The sequence below is a fragment of the Harpia harpyja genome, chromosome 4 (assembly GCF_026419915.1).
Source record: "Harpia harpyja isolate bHarHar1 chromosome 4, bHarHar1 primary haplotype, whole genome shotgun sequence".
Taxonomy (NCBI): domain Eukaryota; kingdom Metazoa; phylum Chordata; class Aves; order Accipitriformes; family Accipitridae; genus Harpia; species Harpia harpyja.
The window spans coordinates 30,220,955-30,239,627 of record NC_068943.1 but is presented as its reverse complement, the minus strand read 5'-3'; the positions used below and the strand labels follow the sequence as shown (position 1 = coordinate 30,239,627).

Genomic DNA, 18,673 nt, shown 5'->3' with positions numbered 1-18,673 from the left:
TGATGGAGAGCAATCCCCAAAAGCACAGTTGGCAGGAGAATGCATCCATGTTATTTGGGCAGAGCAATAATGTGGCAAAACCAGAAGGTGATTCAGACAGCAACTGTTGCCAAAGAAGGAAAGGAGGATGCTTCTCCGAGATTGTGTGGCTATTTTTCATGGATGACAAAGTTGCTCCTGCACTCCCAAACTAGAGACTAATAGAAGCAGTTGTTTTACACTACATACTGTGTTAGAATATAGTTATCCTTAAAGGGATTTTATTGTTCTTCTATTTTTTCCAGACCCAAAGATTTCATGTGAAACATTTTGTTCTTTCTATATTCTACTTGAAAGAAAAAGGAGCTTTAAAAACTATTCCAGGTGTTCAAGATTTTTCTTCTTGCCTCTCTGACTGCCAATTCCAGATATTTGTTCTTCAGAGGTTTCATTGTTCTCCACCATGCCAATTTCTTATTAGGTGAAACAGGAATTAACTCGTTTTGCCAAATTTAGGCAGACATGGACTTGAAAATATTAATGTTCAATGCTTTTACTTTCTAGTACAAATGTGTGAATATTCAGGCTTTATGTACAGTATCTACAGGGACTCTAACTTGAACAATGTGTGCTTTTCCATTCTTAAAGTTCTTTATCATCTCTGATTACTTTCTATTTTAATGAATTCATTTAGTAATTATTTATTAACATCTTTCAAATGTAAGCTTTCTCTCTTCTGCCAAGTTGGCTTTTATAATTCCAAGAGATCATAAACCATTACCTAGTTGCATAAATATATGTATAGGTCCCTTTAAAAATAATGTTATGATCATTGAAAGCATAAAATATTACTTATTTAACTCTTCATATGTGTAGTATATTAATTTAATGTATCTCTGTGTTTAGCGTGGCATATTCATGTCTACAATATCTTAATAATCATATATCCAAATGGATCTGTTAAAAAAAAATACATGGGCAGGGTTGATTCCCATTTTTCATAATCCTGCACAACTCTATCAGTATCTTCATTTGGAAGACCAACAAACTTACCATTAAGTTCAACAGGAGCTGTCTCAAGCTCTAACTCTGGTGTCGTGGTCCTGCTCCAAACAGGCCTTATGCCTGGACGTGGAGCAGACTGCGTTGGTGGTGCTGATGGATGATTGTCCCCTGTCCCTAGACAAGAGCTATATATCCAACTTCTGTTGCACCACTTGGTAGCATTAATATAGTTAAACTTGGAATTCTTCTGGATCCTATCACAGATGTGGCAAATTTATTGACTTTCCTTTCCAGTGACTTTATCGGTTCCTTTTTCTCTGCATCTCAGAGTCCAGACCAATATTTTGTTTGGACATCCCATCTGTAGGGTCTCTTCATGGTTTGTCAGCAATATGCGGTTGGCACGCATCAGCTTTTCTGTAGATGCAAGCACTACTGATCTCTTTGGGGGTCTGAACTTCACTATTCAGAAATCCAGCTGAATTCTCCATCACTGCAATGCAAAGTAGTAGTTTTTAGTATTCAGAGAATGATTTTCATTTCCAGGATGCTCAATGAATGATACCTGTGCATCCTCTCAGTGCTTACGTGATGTGTGAAAGCATTTCATTCTCAATTTAACACATTGGGAAACTGAAGCAACTTATTCCAGAGGACAGAGAAAGTAAAACTGGTCCTGGTCAAAAGCTGTTCGTGCCTTCAGTAGTCTTGCTATTGACCTTCATGGGGTCTGGATTAGTGCCTGCAAGATATGGAATTAGATTTCAAGAATTATTGACTGAGTCCTCTTCAATATACCTCAGCACAGTCACCTTCTGGAGGCACGGAGTCCCAGCGCACCTAGAAGGACGTTTCGTGAGTGTTGGCCCCCAGCACTCTGCTCATGCTCTTGTAGATTGATTCCGGTTGTAAAAGAAACTGATGACAAAGCCATGTACTTATTTAACACAGGCAAAGTTACCTACAAAGTCATGTTTCCTTGGACATGGCAGCAATTAGTGGCAAATAATTTTCTTCTGCTTAAATCACAAACCTGCTTTGATTGGCATGCAACCTAAAAATTCCCCCTCCCAGCTCCCTTTCAAGACTATGTTCGCAGTGTTTGTGGACATGAGTTTCCTTGTTGCCATCTCCCTTGGATTTGTTTTTCTCTGTATCTGCACCACTGCCAAAGGAATATTCAGAAAACTGTACCTTATTGAAACCTGCCATCTTTGCTTTGGGTAAGAGCATGTGTCTGTGATTTGGGCAGAGTTTGCTGTTGTTTCGGTTTGCTACTTCTGTAGAGAAGCTGAAATCTGGCAGTTGTCTTAAAGAGAGAACAGCAATGTTTAAATACAACTTGTTGTAGCAGTCGCCAGATGCCGATGTTTTTCCTTGGCTGTCACATGGGGCCTGAAGGATTCATACAGGACAGGGAGAACTTGGCCTTCCATCCATCTTCTTGTACATTTCCACCTGCTCCATCCTTGCCTCAGGATGCCTCAGTAGACCTGTAGGTCTACTACGGATATTGGATTTAATCTGAAATTTCATATCTGGCTAGGGCTGTAGCTGATCCTACATTTGTCCAGAGGGATGGACGAGATGCCTCCCTCGGCATCTTTCCAGTGCCAGTTTCCCCTGATCCCAGGAGAGGACCGGGGTGACACAGTGCGTTGGGTGCTATTGTCATGCTCCGCTCTGCGTGCCGCGGAGCATTGCGGGCTGCTTTAGCAGTGAGTAGTAATGATGGACTTCCACCTGCAGCAGGAGAGTGTTGCACAGGATCTCTTTAAAAAAGAGATCAAGCAAATTAGCATAGCCTAAGGACTTCTTTGAATTGTATGTTGCCCTTTCACCTCTGACTTTATCTCCCAGCATTCACTAACCATGAATATTTAATACAGCCACCACTGCATCCCATAGAATAAATGACAGGCTCCGAGTTTCGAACCTTAATCTGAAAAGCAATGCATATACATCGATATTGAAAAAAAACCATCACACCCAGAGCAAATCCTTTTTCATAAGCCCACTTATTAAAAAAAAGTAATGTAATACCATGAGTTTTCATTAATACTAGTCTTCAATAAGCCTAAAGCAAATCCTTGCTTGCTGTGCACTTGCTACGCTTGTTGTACAGAACTGCCTGAAAATGATGAAGGCTCACAGTCAGTGAGTGGAGAGCAAGGACCGTGCAGCCGAGATAGATATGAGCTCTATTGGAGTAGAGGTTCTCAGTCCTCAGTTGTCTTTCCCGGGGAAGATGATTATGGATGTTTCACAGGAATAATAATGCTAATTTTCAGCCCCCACAGAGCGCTTTACACCTCCAAAGTGCTATAAAAATGTAAGCTAATACTCACCAGTAAGTGAGTATTATTGTACCTGTTTTGCAGATGCAGAAATTAAGATACAGAAAGGTCAGTGGGCCGACCCAGGGTCACATAGCTTCTCAGCAGCAGACTTAGGATGAAGAAACAGGCCCCTCTGGTCACATTCCATTGATCACGCTGCCTTGTAGAAAATATAGCTCAAATTTCCTAAATATATATATATATATAAAAATAAAAAATCCTAGAGAAGGAGTTGTTTCCCTCTTTGCTTCTTCAAAATAAACAAACTCCCGAGCTACCAAACCCTGCGTTTACATGTATCATTAAATACTTTCCCATTGCTAGCCAGAAAACTCAGCAGAAAACCTGTAGAACACCAAAGTAACTCTCTTCTTTTAAATAATTGATGATGCCAAATAGCAGCAGTGTTATGCCAACAAAGAGATTGGTCTCTTAAAATATTTTATTCATTATGCCTCAAGAAACCCAAAGCCTTGTTTTTAACGAAAGCAAATTTCAGAAGTTGGCTCTCAGTTCATCTGAAACATCTGCTTATTACAGTTCTTGGTGTTACAGCACTGGTGCTCCCCAGTAAATCTTTCAGCTTTAAATAATACGTATGGAAGTCTTGGCAAAGAGATCAGGAAGGAGAAAGAGTAACGTTTGCCAAATATGCATTTTGCTTTATGGGGCTGTAGTGGTATATTTTAATAATACATGTGTTGAAGAGAGTCTACTAATCCAATTAAGTAACTGGACAAGAAAGAATTAATTCCAAGGTTCAAAAAGACCCCATTCTATGCAGCTGAAACTTTATATTCCAGGGTAAAATGGTTAAAGTCTTGGCTAACTACGCTTCTATAAAACAGCCAGAAATGGATCTTTCTCTGTACTGTTCGTAAATCAAGGTCACTTATGTGAGAAGGCTATGTTGTGATAAATCTGACAATTAGATGAAGAGGGCATATCGATGTTAAATTACATTCTCTGTACACTCTGGTCAGAAGGCAATGTAAACACCACAGTAGCATTATGAAACAGAAAATTGCATTCCAGATAATAACAGATATTCGTGGTTTTAGACTTTAATGTGCTGTGTTTTACTCAGTCATATTAATATTTTAAATTATGTAACGTTCCCTTCTTTATGCATAGTTTATTTTTTTTTCACAGAAAATGCACCTCCTTCTCCCTCTCCCTCTCCCTCTCCTTCTCCTTCTCTCCTCCCTATTGCTCTGCCTTTTCCCTTTTCCATTTTTCCTTTTCCCTTCTCCTTTTTTTAACAGTGATGCTTGGGGAAAAAAAAAAAAGCCTAAAGCAAAACTGTCTGTGCAAAAAAATAGTAACAAGTAGTTTCAAGATTTATAAGCCAGGATTTTATGTTATATATTTACAGATTCAATCTGTGTACCAGGCTTTGATCCAAGCCTTAGCATGATGACTGGAATCACTCCGATTAACCCAATGATACCAGGCATGGGGTTAGTGCCGCCACCACCACCGACAGATGTGCCTGTAGTCAAAGAAATAATTCACTGCAAAAGCTGCACGCTCTTCCCTCCAAACCCAAGTAAGTGGATCTGATGAAAGAACGTTATTTTCCTAAATATATTGCATGAAATATTTTTTATCTAATAAAAATTAGGGTTTTTAAATAGAGTGTAGGCAAGTATGGTGTTTCCTTCTAAGGTCTACTCTGTGTGTAAAGTGTGGTATGGTATCAGAGCATACTTACTCATCTCTGTAAGGTCATGTAAAATAACCTACGCAGTTTGTACAAAAAAGAAAAATAATTGCTTAGAAGTAACAGAGCCTGAAGATTTACAGTTCTCATAATAAAAATCTTTACTGTAGCTCAGAATGTCACAAAATATAACGATTATACATGCCAATCATCTCCATGCTCCCCTTCAGGTGCCCGCAGGTAGATGGACCAAGCTGGACTTGTGTCCCTGAACACAGCACCTTGTACCCAAATGCTGACAAACTCCCGTCCCTCCCTGGGGGAGAGGGAGGGAAGGGGGGGCTGCGGCTCCTCTCTTGCCATTTTTTGTGGGGCAGCATGGCAGATGGGTTCCTTCTCTTTGAGAGCAGGGACCAAGCTTCCTTCTGCCCCTTCTGGGACTTTGTGCAAATGGAAAACTCGTCCCCCTGAGCCACCAGCTCAGGCACAAAGCCGGATTTTGTGTATGTTAGCCCCAGGAGTTTAGTTTCAGAGCCATCAGACCAGTGGCTTTCACTCTCACTGTGAAGACAAAAGAGAAAATTAAGCAAATAGTCTGGTGGTCTGGGTTTGCAGTTTCCCCAGATCATGGTTTTATCAAACTGGCTCTGTGTGTGAATATGTATATATATATGTATATTTTAAGGTTGTAACCCCATTTACTGTGTTAAAGGGCCGAAAACCTAAGTCATATCAATCAGAGTCCTTCTTAGAGAATTACTTCTAGAGGAATGCTGTAGTAATCTACATATAAACAAGGTGAAGTGTTATGACAGAGCATATTTTTTATACAGCCTTCAACAATTTAATAGTTTTCTGATTTAAGTGTGTATATATCCTCTCTATATATACATAAAAATAACATTTCTAGCCACTCCACCTCATGAGCACTTGTAAACAGCGAGGTTATCCTTCCCGTGTGGTGGCATCCACTCCATTATCTGGCAACAAGACAAAACAGATAACCGGCAGAGTGTTTTCATCATGCTGTCACTTCGTCGTGTTTCCCACTTTGTTTTTCTGTTTGCTGTGCTCCTGTACACTGAGACAGAAATGAAATTATGCTAAGACCAGGGAAATGTGTCCAGCCTGAGTGCCCAGGCTGTACACAGCATGGGCTTGCTTGCAGAGGGCCCACGCACTCGACGAGTGTGGCGAGTGGTGGGTATGAGCCAGAGATGGTGAAGTTCAGGCTTTGAATGTACCGCACCAGTGCTTGAGATCTGTGCTCGGGGTCAAATCAGTTGCAGAAGCTCCCCTGCTTTGAAACGGAATATTTTCTATTTTTTTTGTGTTGCTATGCAGGGGAAAGAAAGATCCTTTTAGACCTTACCGTGTGTCCTGGAGAACAACCCACAGTGGCAGGGATTAATCTCTGAAACGCCACCTAAAACTTGAAAAGGTTTAGATTCAAGTAATCAGTTTTGGACAATCTCTGCAATATTCTGTTATTTTGCTTCTCCCTCTCTCCCGCCTCCATGCTATGTCAAATCACTGTTGCTGCCCAGAACTGATTAGGGGAATGAATAGAGCCAATGGATCAAAAGACAAATTTTGTATTCCAATGTGATTTCTGTTTTGACTTAGATCTTCCACCACCTTCAACAAGAGAGAGACCTCCTGGGTGTAAAACAGTGTTTGTTGGAGGATTACCAGAAAACGCAACGGAGGAAATTATTCAGGAAGTCTTTGAGCAGTGTGGAGATATAACAGCAATTCGGAAAAGCAAGAAGAATTTTTGTCACATTCGTTTTGCAGAGGAGTTCATGGTTGATAAAGCCATTTACCTTTCTGGTACTTCACATTCTTTAATGGATTTTCCTTGCTTCTCATTTGTATTTTGTGATGCTAATGTTCGCTTATTTTCTTAGCTTTTATCTCAGCAAGTCTTATGTGAGCTCAGTGACTGTAGCTTGGAGTGGCAAGGGGCAATTCTGTATTTGTGTCTGCCAAGACTTGTGCGTGGTTTTGTATGTTGCTTACCCGGGAGCAATTTCCTGCCATCCCACAACAATGCAACAGATCCTGAAATTCACTACAGCCCAATCTTATTTTCGATTTACACAGGTTTATATAGTTTTGCTTACAGGTTGTGGAAAGAGGAGGGCACTAGGCCAGGAACGCTGCTGTTTTCCAGTGCCAATTTCTCTGATAGGCTGGCAATTTCATTGGCGTATTTTTATAGATTTGCAGTGCAGTCTGAATAAAGTCTGCCTTTATGCGTGCATGTATTCAGCTACTGCACAGGTTAGATTCTGAGCCCCATCTGTAGGCTGCGTCTGTTGCCTCCCAGGACAACGAGTGCCACAGAAACTCAGGTGTAAAATTTCAGAATCTCTTTTATTTTCCAAAAAAGGCACAGACAAAAAACCCCCTTTAACTCACAGGGAAAAAAAGAAAAAAAGAAAGAAGAAAAAAAGATGAAAAACAATTCTGCTTTCACATATCAGGCTTCAGTGACTGTCAGTGCCCTCGTAAGGTTACAGGCTCCTTCGTATGAGGATTGGCTTCCTAACTGAGCCCTTCATCACTTTTCTGAGCTGGATCCCATCCGCTGTATGTACTTGTCTCCACAGGCTGGTTCGTCTCTCTTTCTGGGTCCTGGGGAGACCCCCAAGCTTTGTTTTGCCCCACAAGTGTAGTGTAAAACTTTCACCCCACATGAAAGGTATTCTTAAATAAACAAGGGCCAGGGACTGCTCCTTGGCCAAGACGAGCTGACGCAGACTGGCTTACAGCCACCCACCCTGTGTAGGGTGACCTCAAAGGGACCCACTGGGACCATCCAAAATGGATCCTGGGGGGCAGCTAACGATTAGGGATACCTTGTTTGAGCTCCCACCCTGACCATCTTCTGTTCAGCAGTAAGGCCATAATCTCAATGTCCTGTAGGTGTCCATAGGAAGCTGACACAGCTAGAAACAAGTGGCCTCTCAAATCACCATCAACTACATCTTAAAATGAAAGAGAGAAGTAAAAGAAAACAACTGAACTTTTGAAATATGTGGTCAGGAAAAACCTAGCTCCTTTGTTTCACAAGGGATTTTGGGGTTGGGGTTGGGGGGGGGTCTAACTTGGCTGCTTGCTTTAAATATCTGCTTGAAGAGCTACAGAAAATTGTGAGGTTTATGAGGTCTATATAAAGATTTCTTTGAAATATTGCTGTATTTTCAGGTTTCTTCCAGATCTTCATTCCACCCTGGTTTTTTCTTCCCTTTTTTTTTTTTTCACTCATTTCTTCTTCCCTCCTCATCCTCTCTTCCCAGTTTCCATCCTTCCTGTTTATTTGTTTATTCACATTACTTCCACAACGCTGTAGTTCATTGGGACAGATTACAGGCATCGCAGTAGTAAGAAGCAGTAGCACATTTCCCAGCTTCCGACTTCTGTCTACATCTCCACAAGTAACGGAGCAGAGGAGGGGCACCCCAGATTCAGTAGGAACTGGTATTACTGTATATGATAAACAAAACAGTGGCAAGAAAGAGAGGAAAGAAAAGCTCAGAAATGTACAGGTTGCCACCCTAGACCAGAGCCAGTGTCCTTCTAGCTCAGTTCCCTACTTCTTGGCAGTTGACTGCACCCGTTGCTTCACTCCAAGTCAAGTTTTATTTTAATTTTATGTGCCTTAAATCCTGGAGGACCAGATTTGATGATTAGAGGTAGGAAGTTCCCTGTGCTGCCATGTGTCCTCACTCATAACGCACTGGAGTACACATTCAGAATAAGGGAAATGAGCAGAGATGGAGGTGGCACATTCCTTTCCTCATCCTTCCTCATCCTGAATTTTCTGCCAGTTGATTTCCAAGTTCCTGATCCATCCTTCCTTCTTCCGTTTCCTTTCGTCACAGTCGCACTGTTGTCTACGCTTCCTCTTACCGTCTGTTCTGCTGCCTCCCTCCCCATCTGTCTTTTCCTTCACACCTTTTCTTTCTTCTCAAGTGTTGTACTTGGTGTGTGTGACCAGATCAGGGAAAGAACAAGTGGAGCTGATAGGGAGGAGGAAGAAAAGCAGGGTCACGCTGCAGCCAAGTTTCACTTTTGACCACCAGCGCTGAATTCTGCAGATGAAACAGGGAGCACTGACTGTCCCCCACCTCCCAGAGCAGGGGCAGGTTTTATCTGTACTCAAATATTGGGGGGTTTTAACCAGTCCTTATTCCATTCTCAGACATAATGTATTCTGAAATGGTGGGGTTAAAGCATATTGTTAAGGCATTTTCTTTTCCCTGTAAGAGACAAAAGAGATGTACAAATGGAATTTGTGGTTGATATAGTATGCGTGTTATATTAGGGGAAAGTCATGCCTTTGATATCTGTAATATAATGATAATTTTGTCTACCTAATCAGTTTTATCTGTCTACCCCATCTAATCTCATCAAACTTTGTATTTATCCCATGCTTATCATCAAAAGAGTGCAAGTGATTACAAAATCCATCAAGTAGTTTAATCACTGATTTTTTTTTCCTTTCTATTCCTAAGTAAACGTGTATGAAAAGGAGACTTGGAGCTGGGTGGAAGACTATGATAAAAAAGTTGACTTGAGGAAGGGCAATTTTCATTTAGCCCTGAAAGTTACATTTTGATGTCCTGAGGAAAAGACTTTCTAAAATGACATACAAGCCCATGAGAAAGCTCTTTCTCCAAACTGTATGTACTTTACTCTTGTGGCTGACAGTTCAGTAACTCCTGCAAATATTGATGGCCCTGAACTTGAAAATATGGGACAAAACAGGTGGCTTGAGACAGAACTGTTTATACCCCAAAAACCTCTGTATGCATTTTTCCTGTGCTGATACTGTCCCCTGTGGGTTTCCATTTAGTACCGTGTACTGGTTTTATTTTATGTTCTCGCTGATCTAGATCCCCAGTTAGAGAGCAGGTATTGGCCAGTCCCCAATATAGCAACACTCAAAGGTAAGTCAAGCCATGGAGTTTTGACTAGACCTGTGATGTGGAAATACTGTGTTTGATTTCTATTTAGCACCCTCATTAATTTTTCCTGTTGCTGCTCCTTTAAAGTGAGGAACTTGGCAAGTTCCCAAAGTCTTTTCTTCTGCCATTGTGTGTGGAACTGAAATTAAAAATTACAAGCCAGGCACGCAGTTAGTGCTAGTGGCAGTCCTGAGCAAAGAGATGGAGAAAGGGGTCTGTAAGGGCAATTTATTGCCCATGCCTGAAGGGGAGGCAGTGGCAGGTGATTCTCTCATATATTCAAATACCCTCAAACGTCAATAAGGAGACACGGTATTGGAAAAGAGCGAGCTTCCCAGCTGCTCCACAGTTCAAAGTTGCCATCCCAAACGGGTACCTGAGGATCCCATATACAAAATAGGGCCCCCCAGTTGTGCACCCTTTGCTACACAGCGTCTTGCTCTATCAACCCGTCAAGGAGTCTCTTCTTCACTGGCGAGACCATTGGTCCTGTAGTGTCCTCAAAACCTGATTCAGGAGGGTGCAAGTAGCCATGCCAAAGGTGTTTGCTTTTTTATTAAGGCAGAGATGTCAAGCCCAAGGCAACCTGATCTGACTTTGAAGTTGACCCTGCTCTGAGAGGGGAATTGGACTAGGTGACATCCAAGGTCCCTTCCGACCCAGGTTATTCTAGGTTTCTGTGCTGGTGGAAACCACCTGGCTGGCTGGCCATCTTCGGTCTTACGAGTTAAACAAGCAGTGAGATTTTTTTTCAGTGTGATTTATGGGCAATTTCAAAAATCTGCTAATTTGGAGGCACTTAAGCTGGTTACCTAAAGGGAACCATTTGTCCAGTGCTACGCAGGGTACTGGGTTTTGAACTGCAATTTACACTGTTCAATGGTTTGGGGTTTTTTTTCCATTATCCCCATTTACTACAAAAATGAAGGCCACATTAATAAAACTCAACTTTGCTGGTGCATACGCAACCTGTAAATGCACAGTCCTTTTCATTAGTTCTTTATTCAGATTAAGTGGGGCTTTGAGGTCCACAAGAGTCTTGCATCCTGCAGTGCCGTGTTTCTCGCTCTGTCCATGCCCAGCGTGCTCCAGCCAACGGAGGCGAAAGACGGGGGGGAGAGGAACAGAGATTGTGTCTTCCTGGAAACTACAGCCCAGCTGGGAGATCTAATTTTAGGTTCACGAGACCTGCCACCTTGGCAGTGTCCTTTCGCATTGCTGATAATGCCGTTTTGGCACAGAGCAATCACTGTTTGAGGAATGCAGCTGGTGAGGAGAACTTGGCGGGGGTTGTTAACGTTTGTCACGGTTACCAGGGTAGCTGCACCACTGACCCCTTTTGGCTGACCCCTTTGTGCCTACACGTCTGTGGATCAAACCACATAATTACCCCCCACATTAGTTCAGGGCCCAGCTCTGAAAGGTCACCCACACTCTTCTTCTGTTATGTCTCCCTGAATATGGTGTATCTGTAACTCTTCCCTTCAACACCTTGTGACTAGAGCTACATATATGACCATAAAGAGCCTGCTGCGGGGAAAAGTAGTGTTTACTCTGAGCAAGAGAAAGGGGGCTTTAAAATAACAAACAACCCCCTCATTTGGCTCTCTTGCAATATTCCGTTCTACTTCTTCACCCCAAGCTCGTGAACCTTGGAGACCAGATTTGGTAGGTTCCATGGAAGATTTGATGCCTTCTGGCTCTGAAACACTTAGTTTGAGTTTGGTTAGGGCTCCTTGCTGGAAAATGAAAGTCATACCTCTTCCTCACTGACAGGCTACTTAGCTGAACTCCACAAGATGTTTGAAAGGAAAATGTCAAATCAAAAGGCACCTGGATTGCTTTTTTTGGAAGGATCACTACATATATGGATATTTAATGTCTTTGAAGCAATTGTCTCATATGTGCTGCAGTACAGACAGTCCCTTGTATTCATACAGCAGGATGTTTTTTCCAGCAGTAAAACAGAGTATGCCTAGATACACATTTTTTGCAAAGAAGCTCCTAATCTACTACACAAGTCTTAGCTTTGCTGCCACTGAAGAGAGTTCAAAACTGGGTTTTAACTGTGGTGGTGAGGTGCTGAAGCTCTTCAAACCACAAGCAAACCACGAGACAGAAAGGTAGGTTCTCTTGGGTTGCTGCTCAAAAGCAGCAAACACCATTTTTCCTGCCATTTTGAACAGGAGTTTCCTATCCCTGGAGTTATTATGCAGTGATTGCAGTAGTATGTGTTGTTTCTGAAGAAGTCTCTGCTGGGCTGCTCTACTTTGGAGGCTACTGCAGCGGGTTGGCGTGGAGAAATTAGAGCTAGCCCTGTGCAGACTGATTAATTTTACCTGTGTCTGAAGGCTCTGCTTGCAGATTTCTATGTAGTGTTTTCTCACACTTTCTCTGAGTCGGCATTTTAAAAGTTAGAGAAACTGCTCTGCGAGTATCTTTTGCCTTGGAAATAAAACTTGGAAAAGATAGGTGCCCAGCATATGTCCTTCCACAGTATGGTCAGAAAAAGCTCTTTTTATAGCTTTAGCATGATTTGTTTGTCCTCTGACAGCAGTCAAGGGTTTTAGTTCAGGGCAGGGCCCTGTTGTAGTGCTGTGTAGCCCCTGACTTAAAGCCTTTGCAGTCTGCTAGCTTTCGCATGTGATACATTGACCAAGTTATGAGTATGTAGAACATCGGTAAAGATGAGGCACAACAGGTTTCCTTATTTGTTCTGAAGGGGGTCTTGCAAATGTCTAATAAATCCATCCGCACTTTTAAAATGACTTTAAAGAATGCTGAACTCAATTCATTTGTAGGTGGTTTATATTTTCTGCCAGATTATTTCCAGTGGGGAATTCGGAAGTAGTGTTTGCAATTGTAAAGCCTCAAAATTTTGAGATCTAGCATCAATGCAGTTATGACACCACCCTCTTTGTGGCACAGGACTCTATATAACACAATTTTCTCATTTGTCGGTAGTCATGATTTTTATAAAATTCATCCTTTCCCCATAATTCCAATTCCTTTGACAGGCTGGAGAAAGGCACTAAACTAACTGTACATGTTCTCAATGGGATCAGGGGAAGCAGGACTCTACATTCAGACCTAACCAGATCCTTTTTTAGTAGTTGTTTTTTGTTTAGCTGGCCTTTGCACTTAAAAAGGTTGGGATTATCAAGTAGAAAAACTACATATTTTAGAGACTTCTAAACAGGAATGTAGATTCTGTACCTTTGGGTTGACTTTTCAGCTCATCTACTATGTTGATAGGTGATGCAGAAAATTGCAAGGAAAAATGAGTGCATGAATGTTCATCTTCCTGATGAGAACACAATGATCAATAAATCCTGTGTAGATATGTGGGAATCTGTTAATGTACGTTTTTTACTTAGCTGAACTTGAGAGGGAAAAAAAAAAAAAGAAAAAAATAAGCAAAGAAGTGCTGCAACAGTTAGTTCTGCTTGTTGATTTCAGGTTACCGCATGAGATTAGGATCTAGCACAGACAAAAAGGATTCAGGTCGCCTTCATGTTGATTTTGCTCAGGCAAGAGATGACTTTTATGAATGGGAATGCAAACAAAGAATGCTGGCCAGAGAAGAACGCCACAGACGCAAAATGGAAGAAGACAGACTGCGCCCTCCTTCTCCTCCAGCAATAATGCATTATTCTGAACACGAAGCTGCTTTGCTGGCTGAGAAATTGAAAGGTAAGCAGCATTTGATACTTTTCAGTGTATTATTCCTTAAGAGCAGGAGCCGTCCAGAAGTCAGAGCAGGGGAGCTGATTTCTCTCCGATGTATTTTATTACTTGCCCTTTTAGCTTTTCCCCATTCCTCTGCCATTTCTATGCCAATGGGAATGATACTCACCCACCTGCTAGAAATGTGGGACATCTGTCCATCTACCTGTGCTTTAACAGCTAAAACACAACCTGCAGAATAGACAGTGGAGTTTTCTTCTGTTCAGGTGCTATCATCATCTACCTTGGAAATGCCTGTTACAAACAGCCTTCATATTAAAGACCCGTTTCTTCAAATGTCATTATTCCTTGACTCACATGTTACTACATTACATGCATGCAACTGTCACAATTCCTGGCGTTTAAATTGCCCTCATGAGCTGCATTTTAATGTGCCCCTCAGATGCAGTGGTACAACTTATCTCTGACACACACCATCCATTCCTTCATTCCCTCTTTAGGGTTAGAACCGCTTGTGCAAGATAGTGTCTTGTTTTGGTATGTGTTTGCTTGCTTGTTTGTTTTTCTAGGTACACTTACTGAGTTAATATTTTTCAAGGATGCAGCTTGAGGATTCCTGATTTTAATAGTTAACATAGAAAGTAAGAAGCAAAGAAATAAAATTATTCATGGTAAAGAAATTAAAAAAAAAAAAATCAAGCAAACAACTCCTTATACCCCCTAGAGTTGTATTTGTTTTCATTAAGTGTTTAGCAATTGTGTTTGGCATTCTTTCCCCACGTGGTGGCCAAGCATGTTATTTTACTGTGTGCCAGGTCACAAGAAACTGATTCTTGCCACTGTTTCGGAATTATCCAGATTAGACTTAGGCTATCTAGCTGTCAACGCACTGGCCTCTGTTCTAACTATGAAACATGTTTGGGAAGCCAAAGAAAGACAGTGCGAAGTGTTGCAACCTTGGAGCATGGAGCAGAGATGCACCCTACTGTCTCTTTGAGTACTGCATTGGTCGTTGTTAGTTGTCACTGTTACCTCGGTCTGTTATTAGTTTGGCTGACTGATTTTCTCACCACATATACTCTTCTAATTAATAACTCATTAAGTAACTGGGAGATTGGTAAAATAACCCAGATGGATTGATAGACCAGGAGAAAAGGAGGAAAGAGGCCCAAATATAAGATTTTTTAATTCTTATCTAGCTTCCAGTCCAGCTCCTGCAGAGTTTATACAATACAATACAGAGTTTTAGATCCATCTGTTCCTAGAATCTGTTTTCAGTTGAATATTTTAGGAGTTAATCTTTTATAGGGAAGTTTTGCTTTATGTAGTAAAGCCTAGAGGTTTCCTGAACTAAGCCAGAAAATGCAAGAAGTCTGGACAATTTCTTCCATCTGGCTAGCCTTTGCTTCGGGCTTGGGGCATTGCTTGGTTTTTTGCAAGATGTTTAAGATGTCTGTATTTAGAAGGGTTTTTCTTTTCATTCTTGGAAGTTTCCATACTTAATTAAAACTTATTCCAAGCATTTAGATCTTTGGTTCTCCTGAGAGACATTTGACCAGAGCTTGGCATATATGCACAAGTTTAATATAGAAATATTTTGAGCATGGTAAAGACCAACACCACATACATGACTATTTCTCTGGAAATAAAGATAAACTTTCAGAAACATACAGAATTAAATATGATAAATTAAGAAACCAAATTGGTAAGTTTATTTTTTATTGGTTAAAAAATCATTAAAATCCAGCAAAAGAATATATTGCAATTTTAAAAATCTTTGCTATTTAGCAGTTGCCTTGTAGCAAGATTAATGGCACCAGCCTTGGATCTGTATAGATTGTTGGGGGTGGAGAATGCAAAGAAGTTCCTTCTTTTCTCACTGGTCATGAGTTGTCTCCTGTACTAGGTACTCTAGAAAGCAGAGGTGGGGTTTGGTCATCATACTGGTCTGCTTTACCTTTCCTGTGGCGCCATAGCTGGTATCTATAGGGTAGTGCAGTAGAACATTATGGCCTCCCTTGGGCAACATGGATTCACGCATAAGCCCTTTGTAACATCCTAAAAACAGAAGTAAAGCAACACTAAAGAAACTTCTTTAACCCTGGCAAAGGGCAGTTCATGTCATCATACATTTACAATTTAAATGCGGACGTCAGTGAAGCTAACAGAAGATAGATATATGTACACACACACACACACACACATATATATAAAACTTGGGGTCAAAATCTCAGGTCTCTGGATATCACCAGATTTGCATTGCTGCAAAAGCCTGGACAATTCAGGCTAAAGAAAAGAAGGATCAAAATATATCTGCCTTTGGCAGGATTTACCTTGAAAGATTGGGTTTTGAGCAGATGCTTTGCAGTTGTTTTCTTAAGGAAAGTCATGACCTCCCCGTGGTACCCACTTCAAAAGACTCCTGAGCTCTGTTGCCAGCTCATGAGACAGAGTTGCAGGTGCTCAACGTGCAGGTTTCAGCTCCTGCAGTGGCTCCAGAAGTTCACTGAGCAACACTAGCTGAAAAGCAAGCCAAAATAGCTAAACATCTGTCATCCCAAGATACTGCTTTGCAATCACAGATGTAGACAAGTTGGTCTGAATCCAAGCAACTTTTGTTGTCAAAATAACCTTGGAAATTCCTGACAGCAAGGAAATCTGATGGTGAGCAGAGATGAACTAGGCTCATCAGCCAGTCCCTTGTTGTGGTCTAGATATTTATTGAGTCTATAACAGAGGTGACAATATCTTTTTTCACCTTCTGCAAACTGCAGCATAAGACTTAAAGAAATCATTGGTTTTGTGTACCAGACTTGGCTGGCAACTCTCGCCCCAGTGTTGTCAGCATATTCCTATTCCTCTCATGTGCCGAAGTCACCTGGTACAGCAGTAACTGCCGTAGAGGAGCGTGGAGGAGAGAGTATAGAGGATCTTTTATGCCAACTGGAAACAAAAGTTCATTATAAAATTTCGGCCAGGTATTCTCTACTGGTATGGTGCTTCATAGGAAAAAAGAACTGGTTTCTCAAAATGTGCTGCCTGTTGACTGGCGCTGGGAACTCACTGCATATGAAGCCTTGCATACCTGCAAAAGCATGAGGGTTTATGACTTGCTCTCCATTCCCTACTCCCTGTGGACTATCCCAAATCCCTTCATATCTGCAAAGAACTTGGTTTGAATGCTTGATTTATGCAGAAATAAGGGAAACCCATCAAACTGTGGACCAGTGCAATTCTCCTCCACTTTCCATTTTAGACTGTGGCAGAGAGTGCTGTTTTATGGGTATCTTCCTTTTCCTCTTCCTCTTCCTCTTCCTTTTCCTCTTCCTCTTCCTCTTCCTTTTCCTTTTTTCCTTTTCCATTCCCTTTCCTTTTTCCTTTCCCTTTCCCTTTCCCTTTCCCTTTCCCCTTCCCTTTCCTTTCCCTTCCCTTTCCCTTTCCCTTTCCCTTTCCCTTTCCTTTTCCCTTTCCCTTTCCCCTTCCCTTTCCTTTCCCTTCCCTTTCCCTTTCCCTTTCCCTTTCCCTTTCCTTTTTTTCCCCTTTCCTTTTTCCCCTTTTCCTTTTTCCTTTTTCTTTTCTTCATTAAGGTCTTCAGGGTCGTGCAAATGAAATCCTTCATAACTTTTTCCTTGTTGGCAGTGTGGACGTTTTTTCCTGTGCCTTTCATGTTGTTAGCCAAGAGGGTATTCACTTTTCTTTTCTCTAAGTGCCTGTGATGTTTTTCCTCTCCCTATCCACGTATTGTGCATTTAGTGCCACTTTTCACTATGTGGCAGTGACATATTGCCAGTATCTTAGGTGTAGGTCTCATGGATTTGAGCCTGTAGCTCTAAAAATTTATTGGCCTACACTACTGACTCTCATTGGTTAAACATTTTTGAGCTGCTCTGCATTGATCATTTGCTAGTGATGTTCTCTGCTGGTCACAGCCGGAGCCAAAAGGAGAAGCCAAGGAGATGATGGTTCACAAAAGAGGAGATTTCCTGCATTGGAAAGATGACTTGTCACAAAACATTTGATTTAAATTTGTTTCATGCACTTCCATGCACTCCCCTGAGAGCGTCCCACTCTTCATGAGTCCAGCACATAGAAGGCAGGAGAGACCTGAGCCTGGATTATCAGAATGAAATGAGCTTCAGCATTCAAACTCAATGGGTAATGTGGGAAAAAACACGAGCTCCTTCTTATACCAGGGCTATACTGATCAGCTTTAGGTTCGTACCACACATTTTAGGTTTGCAAGCTGGTTGGGAAAATAAAACCGCTATTTAATTTTGCATGACAAGTTATTTTTGTTTGGGGTTTTTTTTGACCTTCCAAATCACTAACCTGGATTTGGAGGGAAAAGCAAAATAAAAAATAAGCACCATTTGTTTAAAAATGGTAAAGTAAAATTTCACTTTTTCAAAAGGTACTCTTCAAATCTACTTTTTGATCCAAATATTCCAAAATTTGTCACGACATTGCAAATAGTTTCATCAAACCATTGCCTGATTGCCATGGAATAAGATAACAGCTAAGCATAACTCAGGTGAATGAAACCTCTGGCCTCCTTTCCGACATCCTCCTGCCTTAAGTAAAAATCTGTGTTTCCTTGAGGAAATATCTCAATAAATTCATAGATGTGAATTCTGGGAAACCAGGGTCTTTTACAGTAAAGTGTAAATGTGAATTGCCTCCTTAAATAGCCTTTGAGAATGGACCCTGAGTTCTTGCTCTGACAAAACCAGCAGAATATCATGTCTTCTACTATTACATTACAAAAACCTGAGCTTCTTATCTTCCAGTTCATTGCAGCATTTTGTTTGCTGTGTGTCTCTGAGATTTTAATTCCTCAGTATTAAATCAGATGCGTTATTACTGCACAGTGAGATGTGTCGGTAGATATTTAGGATCAAATTTGCATACTCTGACATCTGTTTTCCTGGGTGCTTTATAAGCAGTTGAGTAACGTGGTGCCCAGAACATCACACAACTGGAGATAGGCTGAACCTTTTATCCTTAAGTGGAACACTGCTCTGTCA

At 41.3% G+C, this 18,673-nt stretch overlaps 1 protein-coding gene across 6 annotated transcripts in view; it reads left to right on the top strand.

Annotated features, from left to right (window-relative positions):
- The window catches only part of ENOX1 (ecto-NOX disulfide-thiol exchanger 1), a 370,436-nt gene that overhangs the window by 254,929 nt on the left and 96,834 nt on the right, over positions 1–18,673 (top strand). For all 6 annotated transcript variants that reach the window (XM_052786075.1, XM_052786076.1, XM_052786074.1 and 3 more), the window contains 3 exons: positions 4,699–4,872; positions 6,613–6,819; positions 13,422–13,655. In XM_052786075.1, coding sequence (XP_052642035.1) covers positions 4,699–4,872; positions 6,613–6,819; positions 13,422–13,655 — 615 coding nt within the window. The remainder of the gene's footprint in view (positions 1–4,698; positions 4,873–6,612; positions 6,820–13,421; positions 13,656–18,673) is intronic.